This window comes from Hylaeus anthracinus, unplaced genomic scaffold (genome assembly GCF_026225885.1).
Source record: "Hylaeus anthracinus isolate JK02 unplaced genomic scaffold, UHH_iyHylAnth1.0_haploid 4, whole genome shotgun sequence".
NCBI lineage: Eukaryota > Metazoa > Arthropoda > Insecta > Hymenoptera > Colletidae > Hylaeus > Hylaeus anthracinus.
Genome location: NW_026535289.1, coordinates 2,494,351 through 2,507,683, shown reverse-complemented (window position 1 = coordinate 2,507,683; position 13,333 = coordinate 2,494,351). Strand labels below are relative to the sequence as shown.

General features: G+C 34.9%; 1 protein-coding gene across 4 annotated transcripts in view; it reads right to left on the bottom strand.

The window, feature by feature from the left end:
• The window catches only part of LOC128894520 (GTP-binding protein RAD), a 110,103-nt gene extending 98,108 nt beyond the window's left edge, over nt 1-11,995 (bottom strand). Inside the window, exons 1-3 of one of the 4 annotated variants that reach the window (XM_054156304.1) lie at nt 11,800-11,995; nt 4,303-4,362; nt 3,088-4,200 (exon numbers count right to left, since the gene is read on the bottom strand). In XM_054156304.1, the coding sequence (XP_054012279.1) occupies nt 3,088-3,346 (259 nt within the window). In that variant the 5' untranslated portion in view covers nt 3,347-4,200; nt 4,303-4,362; nt 11,800-11,995. The remainder of the gene's footprint in view (nt 1-3,087; nt 4,201-4,302; nt 4,363-11,799) is intronic. The other 3 variants (XM_054156303.1, XM_054156305.1, XM_054156306.1) reach the window with 3 other exon arrangements.
• Between the last annotated feature and the right edge of the window lie 1,338 nt (nt 11,996-13,333).

Here is a 13,333-nt window from a genome sequence, read left to right as displayed (position 1 = left end):
TTTAAATTTCTATTTCAATTGTGTTTATAATATAATTATAATTGTGCGTTAATATTTAAAATAATATGGTAATAGGTTTCGAAAGGGACCAGATCTGGTCACTATAAACATCAAAAATATTGTAATTTAAATTATTATTCCAAACCAAAGAATACATTTTCCGTTCATCGTACAGTTTTAAGAAATAATTTGATTTTTTCACGCTTGTTCGCGTCGCGTGAAGCGCTAATGTTCCACGGTATACAGTTTTGGGAGACGCTGCTTTGGAGGATGCTTGAAATCGCGTCGGTTTCTATTCTGGCATCATTCGTTTGGGTAGTAGGTCACTGACAGTCTAAACGGGGCTCCTGGTGCCGGTGCACCTTAGCTGAGACACTGTGCCGCTCGACGGATCCATTTAACTCAAAAATACGATCCCGAGAAGGGTTTCGGAGACTAAATGAAGCTTATTTAAAGATACACATCGTTCCCCTCCCTCGCGTTCGTCAAACGAAAATCGAGAACGGAGCGACTTGAGCGATTAGGGGGTTTCTACTTTGTCATCATGAAAAATAGACAATTCCTGCAGAGGGAACAAAATCAAAGTTCCTCCATAAAATAGATTTGGAATTTCACCTAACCTTTCAATTGAATTTCAATAATAGAAATTTATTTGTAATAGTAAAAGGATTTTCGAAAGGGCCATTAATTTACATTTAAAAAGATCAAATTAATTTGTGTCGATAAAAGGATTTCCGAAAGTGCCATTTAAATTTAGAAATTGCAAATTCATTTATAATAGTAAAAGGATATCCGAAAGAGGATCTAGGATTTTGTTTTTCAATAACATAATACGCGGGAAATCTCCATTAACGCGTCATTATGGTAGATACTGAAATGCAATCCTTTATTTTTTTGATTATAAACATGTATATGTATTCCATACTCTCCAATCTATGGAATGGAGTAGAATATCCTGTTACGCGAAGCAAATGATGAAATTACATCTATTCAACCTGTTAAACTTATTCAAAATGTTACCGTCCATTTAATTTCACAATTTTCAGTTAAAGAATCGACACGGTTAATAGTAAATCTTCGTACTTTTTAACGGACACGTGTTCTATACTCTCCAAATTATGGAATGGAGGAGAATATCCTGTTACGCGATGCAAATGATGAAATTACACGGTGACAGTTTCAGCCATTGGCTGCAAAAGTTGCAGGACATTCTGCGTCGCGAGAGCATTCGTCGTGTGCGTTCGGTGATGTTAAATCGAGCTGCCTGCTACGTGGTTGCGACGTCACTTCACCCTTCGACGAAGTTAATTTAAAAATGGTCGGTTACATAGGGTCGGAAGCGTTGAACCGCGAAGAGCAGTCTCATCTGCGTGCTCTCTCACGTGCCATCAACGTGCGATGTCGCCCACGCGATACAGACTGATATCACGCAATAATGCTAATGCGTTCAAAGACCTCGGTATGAAAAATTAATTCACAAAGCGTCGCATACCCTTTCGTCCAGCAATTTCCCATAAAGGCTGAATTCTGGTTTTATTTAATGGTAGATCGTTTATTTTTATTGGTGTCCATTTTCTAAAGTCTTGCTGTCATTAAATTACATCCTTGTTACATTATGGTGATGTTCGATGATTTAAAAGGGGTTATAGTCTTTCAGAGGGAATGTTTTATAGGTTAAAGAATATGACTTGAAATTTTGATTTCATTTAGAAGTTCTTAATGGAAGATTTCAACGTTTTCAGAGTTTTTTCTTGATTTGAAATTATATTCATAATATATTATATTTATATTTTCCTATTTTATTCTGTTTATGTAATTATTAAAGCATCGTTAAAATTTAGATGTGTTAAAATAGAAATATATTTCTTACATTCATATGTACTTATATTTGATGTGTATTTTTATTATTATATATAAATGTATATTAGCATATCTTTTTCTAACCTCAAATTGAATTTGAACTCGAACATACGAGTACATCGTATTTTTATCCTACTTTTATTTTATTAAGCAAATTTACTCCAATTTCAAAGTCGAATTCTCTTTTTCGCCCGAAAGCTGTCACTTTCTTCCTTCTAATATATTTTTAAATAATTCTAATACCAACGATAGCCATTGTCCATATTCACGCAGATTAAAAGCCTTTTTCCTCGCTTTTGGATCTCGACCTCTTTTTCATCAATATCAGCCACTTGGACCATTCCACGCCAAACCGATCAATTTCTCTAATCGAGGTCAGAGATTTGAATGAAATTGTAGTATGTTATAATCTACATGAAATTAGAGAAAGTTTAAGTTATCATTTTGCTGAATTCAAATTTTATTATAAGAATTATGACACATCAAGGTTTGTAATTATTCTTAATTTCCACGTAAACTAACTACAAAAATTAATTTTTATTTCCACAACTATTTACTATGTCCATTAAGCATTTCTTTCTTTTGTTTTCACAGAAAAGGATCCGCCTTTCGAAATAGATTTTCTTTTAGATCGAACAATTATATTTACAACATGAAAATTGTAAACAACTTCTTATCTTACAAATTTCAAGTCTAAAGTCTACGGTTAAAAAACTCAAAACAAGCCTAATCTGATTCCTTAAATTTTTCTTTATAAAATAAGTAATTTTAAGCAGGAAAATATCATAATTAAGAGTTGAATGAGCTATTAACGATTGCGGTTAAAGTCACCATAAGCGAATATTAACCAACGCTCAACAAAAGCATTCCGACGTAAATCGATCGAGCACCGATGTTGAGTTCCACGAATACATTATTGATATCTGTGGGAGATCTCCATTAACGCGTGAAACTTTAAAATCTAAGAAACGAACAGTTGGAAAAGTTGATCGAGCCCGTAATACGAAGATTATACTAAAGGAAATCGAGATTTCTTCCTTTTGACCAAAATCGTTCGCGGAGAACGATAATGAGTCCAACCCAGTTTCACGAAACATTTACGAATGAAATTCTGTATTCAAAACTGACCGCGTTGCATCCTCGTAACGAGAATACCATTCATCCTCTCGTCAAGGTAAATCACTGTTGGAGACGAGCAAAAGATTACCAACATTATCATCTCGTTACCTTGGGCGGCCGCTCGACGTCGAATGCTCTTATTCGCGCCGGAAACACGAGCACTCTGGGACCTCGTGGCAGGCCTGCGCCTTCTGGTAGGTGTGCTGCTATCAGGTGTGCCACTGCCGCTATCCTTCTCCCTGTCCGACTTATCTCTGTCTCTGGCGCCCGAGGGAGGCATCCCCTCCAGCATTTGTTCCATGCTGGATGAGCCTGGGGCGCAGATCGAGGCTGATCTGGTCTTCCTGCGAAGCGAGATCTCAGCCATCTTGGCGTCTACCTCGAGTTCTCCAACGTAGTTCCCGACACAGTCTACGAAACGATTCCACAAGAACGGTCAGGCCTCCAGAACAGTCCTACTTGTTATCTTCCACGCGACCTTTCACCGCACTCCGCTTCGGAATCAATTGCCACCTCGAGGGTATCACCGACCGAACTTTCAATGTTTCAACAGATTCTCAGCGCTTCAAACCAGCTTGGTCCTTTTAGTCCTCCGTGCACACTTTTGCGAGATACTTCCAGCCCTTTGAAGCAATCGAGATTCTCGAGCACACCTCAAAAACCGCCTGGGGCGAATTCACCAGGTCGTCCGAGAGTCCTCCTCTCAGAAACCACGAGGTCACCGAAGCGTTTAATTATTCTTGTAACGTCTAACCCCCGTCGCAGGGTGTACCCACGCAGATTCACACGCGTGGGAACGTTTCGCAAGCGTCCCGCGTCTGACACAGATTCAGTCTTCGATTCAAACTTCCGTGGAACTCGGACACTGTTTTGACTTGCCGATTAGTTTCACTGTAGCACACCTTTGACCCTCTTGCCCTCGCGTTGCGCTCGAGAGGCTCGCGTCGACGATACGTGAATTCTGAAGCAACATGTGGTGTCGCTGGTGTTAATCGCGGGATAACGAAAGGGGCTGCTCGACGAACCGTTTTGAATAATTCTCGTGGTGCATGGAACACCTCGATGAAATTTTTAGCTACAATTTTGGATTGTCCGGGTTCGTTGGAAATTAATTTCACATAGGAACACGTTGTACTTGGTGGAATATATGAGAAATTGTTTTGCCTCGGGGACGAAACTTCTGAAGTAAGATTCTTTAATTGCGTTCAACTCAGATTTAACCTAGGACACCAATTTGATTACATAATTTTTGAGAAATAATTGTACATTGTAGATGAAACTTCTGGAATGAAATTTGTTGATTGTAATTCATACAGAACTAACCTAGACCTTTTACTTTATTCAGGTAATTTGTGAAAAATAATTCTGCATTGTAGACCAAACCTGTGGAATTAAATTCTTTGATTTCGTATCTAACCCAAACCTAACTTTGAACCTGTACTTTTTTTACAGAAATCCTGCATCACAAAAATCTCTGGAATGGAAATCTTTGATTTTACCTAACGCAAGTTATTGATTCTATCTAGAGAATTAACGAGACGTTATTTTGCAGCGTAGATAAGACCTCTGGAATTAAATTCTTGGATTCCACTAGACTGAGACCTAACCCAGAATCTGTACTCTATTCATGAAATTGATGAGAAATAGTGTTGCATCGTGAACAAAATTTCTATGATAGAACTCTTGATTTTCATTGACCCATATCAAATTTAGCCCTTGTTGATTGCTTATAGAATTTATACAAAGTAACAAGGCATTTTGGTCTACCAAATCATCCATTTTTACTACTTGTTTTAGACCTAATTAGATCATCTAAGGCACAACAAAGTTGTTAAAGTCTGCAAAAATATGTAAAATTACAATGTAATCAATGTATATACAAAATATGAAAAAACTAACAAATTATAAAATAAGTAATGTAATTAAATTAAAGAAATTTGAATTAACTAATTGGTTGAAATAAACCTACAATATCTCTTCTCTTGAGACAACAAATACATATTAGTTAATAAATTAGTCAATACAAGTAATTTTCCTTCACCCAATTTGCTTGTATTACATTTTTTTATTCCACCATACCTGTACATATTCGTGTTTACTTTAAGAATTTTGTTATTGTTCGTGTAAAACAATCAACAAATCGATAAACTGCTTGATGGGCAAAAATACTTTAATATGATACGAATTCAAGAGCCAAAAACCAATTTATTTAATTTACGAGAAATAATTTTTCACCGTAATAAAATATCCATAATAAAATTATTTTAAATACTATAATGATCAAGCAGTATAACTGTGACACATTGTACACTAAAAGAAGAGTCCATTGATGCGTCAAGTAATCCTGCAGACGCGAGAACATTGTCTGGCCTGTTGCAGCCTCATTCTACTAGTCACTGCACAAAATGGAACAAGTCTGACTTTTTCAGTCTGTTTCGGAATAAAATCTAAACTTTATGAATGTTATGTTTCTTGAAATTTGTCCTCCATTTTTCATGATTTTAATTTTTTAGTGCTACTCTTTGCATACATCACAAGTCAAACTTTTGCTTCCAATTTAATTGAGACACGTGGAAGCTGTACAAACGTATAACGTAACTCAAGAAAACGACAGGGTTACAGTCGTAATTATTTTTCGCAGTTACAAGGCTTCAAAATAATTTCACCACTACGAATTTGCCCACTTCATTACGTCAGCTCGGCGATTAATTTATTTAAAAAAGAAGAATCTTGATGATTCAACCGATAAATATTTACTTGAGTAAAAACATAGTGAAATATACTTTTGAAAATACTGTTGCATCATCTTTTATTTTATATAAATTCTTTTAGACGCAATTCAAGACTCTATTTGAAGACGACCACGTAGAAATAGTTTTTTAAACTAATCAGTTCAATTTATTTCTATTCAATCTAATAAATTTCTTGAAACTCCATGAGAAAATCTATTATTAAATAATCTCCCAAGTATATTTTGCTTGTTAGATAATTTAATGAGGAAGCTTTCAATTGTGGCGCGTTACTTGTCAGAAGCGCGAATAATTTATTTTGTTTTCGGGAACCGGAACAAACTTTAATATCCGCAAATCAGTTTAGCAGCAACGAGGCGAAAGTGTCTTGCAGGATTTTCATGAAACGCCTTGTACTATGCAGATGAGCAGCCTGTCAAAGCCGTCGAACTTCCAGGAAACACGACATGAATGCGCGTCGAATAAACACGTAACGTAACAGGGTGGATCGAATGAAAATCCGTCTCAGTTTAGATTTATATGGAAGTAAAACTGTACGATATAGCTCGAAATATCGATGGGTGTTCATTTTTGCTTTGATTTATAAAAATAATATTTTTGTTAGCCTCGACAAGCGAACAGTAAACGGACGTTTTCGAACGAAGAATTTTGTTATTTTAAATAATCATGGTGAAATTTGAAAAAGTAACTTAGATTATGTATGTTTATGCTTATGAACCATACTTTATATTTAGAAAATATCAAAATTACAAATTATGTCACAAAATAGATTTATGCAATTGTATTTATGCAAACTCGAAGGTTCGAAAACGTTCGTTATAATTTCCAACATAATATCAAAATATTTTCCCATTTATGCAAATAAACACTGGAGAGGTAGATTTAAAAACACTTTACAAAGCCGAAGATTGTGCGGAAAATTTGAAATGACCTGAAGGGTCGAAAACGTTAATTCTTTACTTATTAAAATTAACATACCAAGCAGAATAATTTCCAATCTATTAAAATACAAAAGCACTTTCGAAATTTGCCATGGAATTAAAGTAACTATTAATTTTGTAGCCATGTAATAAACACCCACAAATGGGCAAAGTTTACATAACAAACAAAATCATCGCTACAGCAATTTACTCGTGAGCTTATTCGATTAAACAGTTCAACTTTCAACCGTCCCTTGTGAAATAATTTACTCTGTAATTCAAATCTAGCTCCTACCAACCATTAACTTTATCATTTATATATTTTCCGAAATTTCTATCCAGATAAAAATTGTTCCCATCTCTGCAGACACATAGTATTTCATTGGTGTCCCATAAAGGTTTTATTGGACAAAAAATAACCTTTTATCGATTTGTTTTCTATCGATCAGGATCAACCGTTTATTGCGTTCAAGTGCAACGTTAAATAGAAGAGATAAATCCTTGCGCATTACTCTGTGTTTACGAGCTAGAGCATGATAACACATTTTACGAATTTCGAACTCGCCACTTTGCTCGCCAAGTGTTCCCCTGTTTCTCAAACGCGTCGTAAATTGTAAGCTACGAATCTACGAACTTCGTATCGAAGTTACATCTGAATTTCCCTCGGAAATTGCGTCCGCCACAATTTGAAAGGTATTCAAGTCTGTCGATAGTGGAGAACATTCGAGATTTGCCAAGTTCATAATCTACTCTGCAATTGTACGCTTCACGTCCGAATTTATTTAGATCTATGAGTTTGAAAACCTTCGCGTCGTCATTCCTGGTTTTTCGTTACTCGAGAATTGGAGATTGACCTCGTTCTTCCTTTTAACACGTTGACTGCGAGTTATAATACTAGTGACAATTTTTACTAGACTGGAATTTTATTTTGAGAGAATCAGGAAACTAAAGAGTTTTTCGAAAAGATATTTGGGATCTTATTTGTGATAACAAAACACGTTTATCAATATAGTCGTAATAGTCTCACGCAGTTGTCGATTAAAATTAAAGATTTTGATTACATTGCATTTGATTAATTTTAAGTACATATTTTAATCCAAAATGAAGCGTAATTTTACAGTACAAGTATTGAATTTAATAAATAAATTTTGTCGGTGTACGCAATTACTTGAAAACGTCTCATCTAGAACATATCAAGAAATTATTCTATTAAAAGACGCCAACATCTGTTTAATAGATGAAGGACTTTTCGAAATTTTGATTTTTACCAAAATGACGGTGATTTCACTGAAAAACGTCAGTTTACGACTTTCAAAATTATCGTTTTTCCTTAATAAAATTTTCACTTTTACATTTTCACTTTTAAATACATCCTATTAAAAAATGTATATATTAAGTTCAGACCTTGTACTGTAAAATTACGTTTTGTCTTGAATTTAAATATGCATTTAAATCATGAAACAAAATTTATGAAATTTGTCTATGACAACTGCATACACCCCCTTAACATTCACATTTAATTGTAATCGTGTATATTTAATCGTTTAAAACAAAAAAAAAATGGAAATACTCACAAAAAAAAACCTAAAGCCTTTTTTGGAAAGCCCTTTACATACTCTAACATTTATCGTACTATTTTTATAACCTCACCAAAGTCCACCTTTATTTTTACTAAATTCCACCAATAAACGCTATTTACTTTTTCTAACACTTCAACTTCAGATTTAATTTGTGTAATTCCTTAGTGAAAATCTCCCGATAGCCATGCATGAGTGAAATCATGATCAACGTGTTAAAGAGGTAACTCTCAGGATTGAAAAGAGCAAGATTGGTCCTATCCATTTATATTAGGCACCCTCTCGATCTCTTTTACCTTATCAAGTGGTAAACTCCCCTAATACATTCTTCGATATATCAGCTGTCTTTTAACTTTATTAAACAACACAGCGACGCGTGACTCCGAACAGATGCACGATTGAAATCCCATTTTCTATTTCGACGCACATCGTGTCGATGGAATATGTATTCGAGCTGCTCTAAAGATAGTAACAAAATAGAAAGGGTATAAATAGATACACGAGTTTCTAATAATGGACTCTGATATATCCTTAGCACTTCCGTCGTTGTTAGGGAAACGTAGCAATCCATAATAATATTTTAACATCTGGGAATTTGTTTCCAATTTCATAGACCTCGTCATCAACTGAAGGAAGAGTGAAATTCTACATTTTTTATAGTAGATTAATGCTCGACTCTAATATTGTCTGGAATATAAGAAGACGTATGTAAGTCTTCCACACTCGTTTTATTAAAAGTCTGCTACCTAGTCGAGAGATTTCATCATCGTCTTGGAAAAAAGAAGGCATCAAACACGAAGCATCGACGTTCTAACGAAGCATCCAATGCGATTAACTGTACTTCATTTATGTATATTCAGTATCCATAGCATATTTTCATTATATCATTTTCCGGAAAATAAGATTTAGGTTGTTTAAATATCAATCCAAAATGGTAGGAATTGATAGTAGTATTTCTATTTTAAAAGTACGTACTTTCCCTAAAAATCTGCTACTGCTCTGAAACTTTATCGTCAACTATAACACAAAAAAGACTGTGAAGCTTCCAACTTTGCACAATAAATGCTGGTGTCCCATCTGCGTACATTCGTTGCTGTTAAAGAGATAACGGTACATCCATCATGATACTCGTGCTGCAATTACGTTTATTGCTCTTATGGGAAATCTACAAGCTCTCGCACTCCTCCATTAACTCAAATGAAAGAGAATAAAGAAGTCTCTAACGCTATAGTAGGAAACAGTGATGCGTCGATATATTATATTCATTATAATTAAAGGAAATGGCAAGAAATTAGATATCACCACATTATGTGATCACTAGCTTACAGACATTTATGCAGATTCGTATTTTTATATATACAGACGAAGAACAGAAACTTAAATTAAAATTTGTCTTTTTGTCTGTTAAATGTCGTAAAGCGTATTTTATTCTTTATATTTTGTATTAAAATGTCATAACATGTAGAAACATCTTTCGTCCAATTATCACAGTATATCTTCACTGTATCATCTTTTAAAATGTAAGTACAATTCATCATTTTAGCTGTCCTGCTATATTCACTCTTTTCTGAAAATCTATCAATTTCACAGACAACAGTATCAACTCAAAGGCAAAGGACAACAAGCGAATGCGAAGTTGTTATCGTTTCAACAATAAGCACTAATGTCTTCGGTAGATTCATCGTGGTTAGAGCACTCACAACAATTCCATAATAATATGTATTTGTAATTCTCCTACGAAATAACATTCGTAATTTTTTCTATATTTATTGCTTTTCTTTATAATCTATTAATTCTGAGGACACCTATCAATTAAAAAACAGACGACTGGCGCTAAGCTTCTAACGTTCTGCAACGAAATTCTAGTACTCTTGTCAACGTTCAACAAATAACTGGAAAGCCACGATAATATTCAAAATTCTGGATACCCATTATTTTTAATAGTAACATATCAATCCTATGGACCCCATAATCGATATGAACAAGAAACAACTAACAAAAACCTTCTAATGCTTTCTAATCTTAGCAATTCGTTTCCATTAAATTCAATTCTTACAACCGTTGCTAGAATCTAACGTTTTCACAGTTAACGTTGTTCTCCATTCTCATTATATTCGTCACTGTTCAAAAAGATAACTTACAGACTAGCAAATTCATAGAACAAATTCGAAGATTCTAACGTTCTAACAGTGAATTTTGTTACACTTAGACAATAAATCTACAATTACAATTTAGAATTATTCTATACTCGATCCTCTTCCTAAAAGTCCCCATAAACTCCACCATTGATTCGAACAAAAGATAACTGCAAACCATCTAATATCCTAGCAGTAAAATCTAACGTTATTCCTGAGTACTTTAACTATTATTCGAAAATAACAACAAATCCATAATAATATTTATATTTCATCTTCATTCGTTACTCGTACTGCAAGTAATATATTACTTTGCAGTATAAGTAATATATTACTTTAAACTTTAATCCAGCATCTCTGATTATTCTATCTGAAATTCCATCAATTTCATAGATACCACGATCAATTCAAACACGGAAGACTACAATCGCCGGACTTTTAACGTTACTGACATCATCTTCCAACTTCATCATCTCCCAAAATAATTAATAAATCCACCATTTACATCAATTGCTCTTCATGAACGTCTCTCTGGCGACACAACGGACTCCACCATCAACTTGAACAAAAAAGGACGTTGAAGCATTTAATTTCTCAGCATCAAATTCTTGGGTCCTCATCTATAATTTCTCTGAAAATCTACCAATCTCGTAAGCATCATCATCGATTTTAAAATGAAGGAAGATGTCCTTGAAACTTCTAACGTTCCGCCAGTAAAACCTAATATCCCACCTGTGTACTATCGCCATTTCTCAAAACGATCAACAGTAATATTCATAATTCTCTTCTGAAAAACTTCCGCTACTTGTATATACTCCTCCATCAATTCGATAAAAAAAGATTGAATTATCAAAGTCTAATATCCTATTCACCATTGCTCTGTTTAAAAATCTACCAATTAAATAGATATCACCAATTCAAAAGCAGAAAACATTCCAACAGTAGAACCTGACGTTCCACCTGGAAGCTCTTATGGGAAATCTACACCATCTCCCAAAAACGCCCAATAAATCGAGAATAATATTCATATTTATTCTTTACTCTAGCTCCTCTCAAAAGTATTCCAATCCTATACAGTTCTCCATCAACATGAACAGAAAACAACATCGAACCATTTAGAACATCGACATCAAACTCTATGCCCCATCTACCATTACTCCAAAAATCTACCAAATTCATAGATATCACCACCAATTCAAAAACGGAGAACATTCCCAACCAAAATTCCTAGCATTCCACCAGTAGAACCCGACGTTCCACCTGGATGGTTTCGTCATCTCCTAAAAACTATCAACAAATCCATAAAAATGTCCGTAATCCCACCTACATAGAATACTCTTCCTGAAAAATCCTAAAAATTCCACAGTATCCGTCAATCAACTCGATCCAAGAAAAATCATCTACGAAGAACTCTGGGAAGATCGCGACGGGCAATTACCGCGAAGTTTAGGTTCGCGTTTACCACTTCCGTGCGCCAGGGATCGCGGCGATTCTGCTCGTCATTTTCTAATCTCTTCTCGTCACATGTCTTGATCGCGCGCGGCAAGCAACTTCGAACGCACGGAACTAACGCTACGCGACGCACATCGGACGATACGCGGCACACTGAGGCCTCCGAGCAGCGACGTCGCGACGCCAGGCGTCGCACAGCTCGGCACGCCTCGCGGAGACGCTCGGTGAATCTCGTGCCCGACGCTGGCCGGCGTCCAATTCCGCGGGTTACTCGACGACGTCGATCCACGGCATCGCGGCGCGTTTCGAAACCGCGAACGAATCGACGAAAGGTGGCCAGATGGAGATTCGTGAGAAAATTGCTCGCTGGGAATTATTTATGAGTGCAATCGGAACTATGTATACTAATGATTAAGGGGGGCACGTCACAGTAACGTTTCGAAAATAGATGCATTTTTCGAGAATTTTTTTCGAACAAACGAAGCAAGTAAATCAATTTATTATACATATAAGGAGTACATATTTTGTTGATAATGATGATTAGAAAAGATTGAAAATATATTTGTAGTTAAGAGAACAACTGAATCATTCGATTAACTTGTGTATTTGTCGAAATATACATATTGAACAATATGAGAAATTAATTTTTAATGCAATTTATTTATTCATAAGCACTATATCTATCGTCAAAACGTGCGCTATAGTTCAAGTTGGTTGACAGTAAAATAAGAAAACTATATAATCCAATTGTTATCTTTGTTATCTATTGAAATATCCATTTTTTTCTACGTGTGCCGACAAACAACTGCTCTTAATTTCTGAATATATCTGTGCTTTTGATCGAGATAAACCGTATAATATAATTGCTGTGAATCGCATATTAACGATTTTATTGTAGCGCACATTTTGACAATGGATATACCGGATATGAATGAATAAACTGTATTCAAAATTGACTTTTTATATTGTTCAATATGTAATATTTTAACTGTAATAAGCAACAAATTGATTTGTTTGTATTGCTTGTGCGAAAAACATTCTTGATATGCTCCCTTAAGGTGTCTTTCTGATGTGTCGATCAAAAAATTAAGCATAATTTAAAATTATTTCGAGTCCTTGAGAGAAAGAATGATTTAAAAATTTTTGTCTACTAATAGTATTATTTGTGAAAGAGGATAAAAATATTTTTGTAGGAACTTTATAAAATTTATTTCACGATTTATATTAACGTTAAATTAACTTCTGTCGATGTCGACGGTATCTTCATGATTGCCAAGATATTTTGAGAACGGTTTATGTCAGACAAAAAATTCAGATAGTTTATTAAATTATGTGAGTGTGGTTATCCTATGCAACAGAATAAACCGTCAAAGTGAACAAATAACGAAAATGGCGCTCGATTAAACTCAAATACCTAAATATTCACTTCTTGTCAACAATATTACGTTCAAAGAACATGGAACTTCCAATTGTTAAAGATGGTGGTGGGTCATACGATAGTTACTGGTATTCAAAATAAC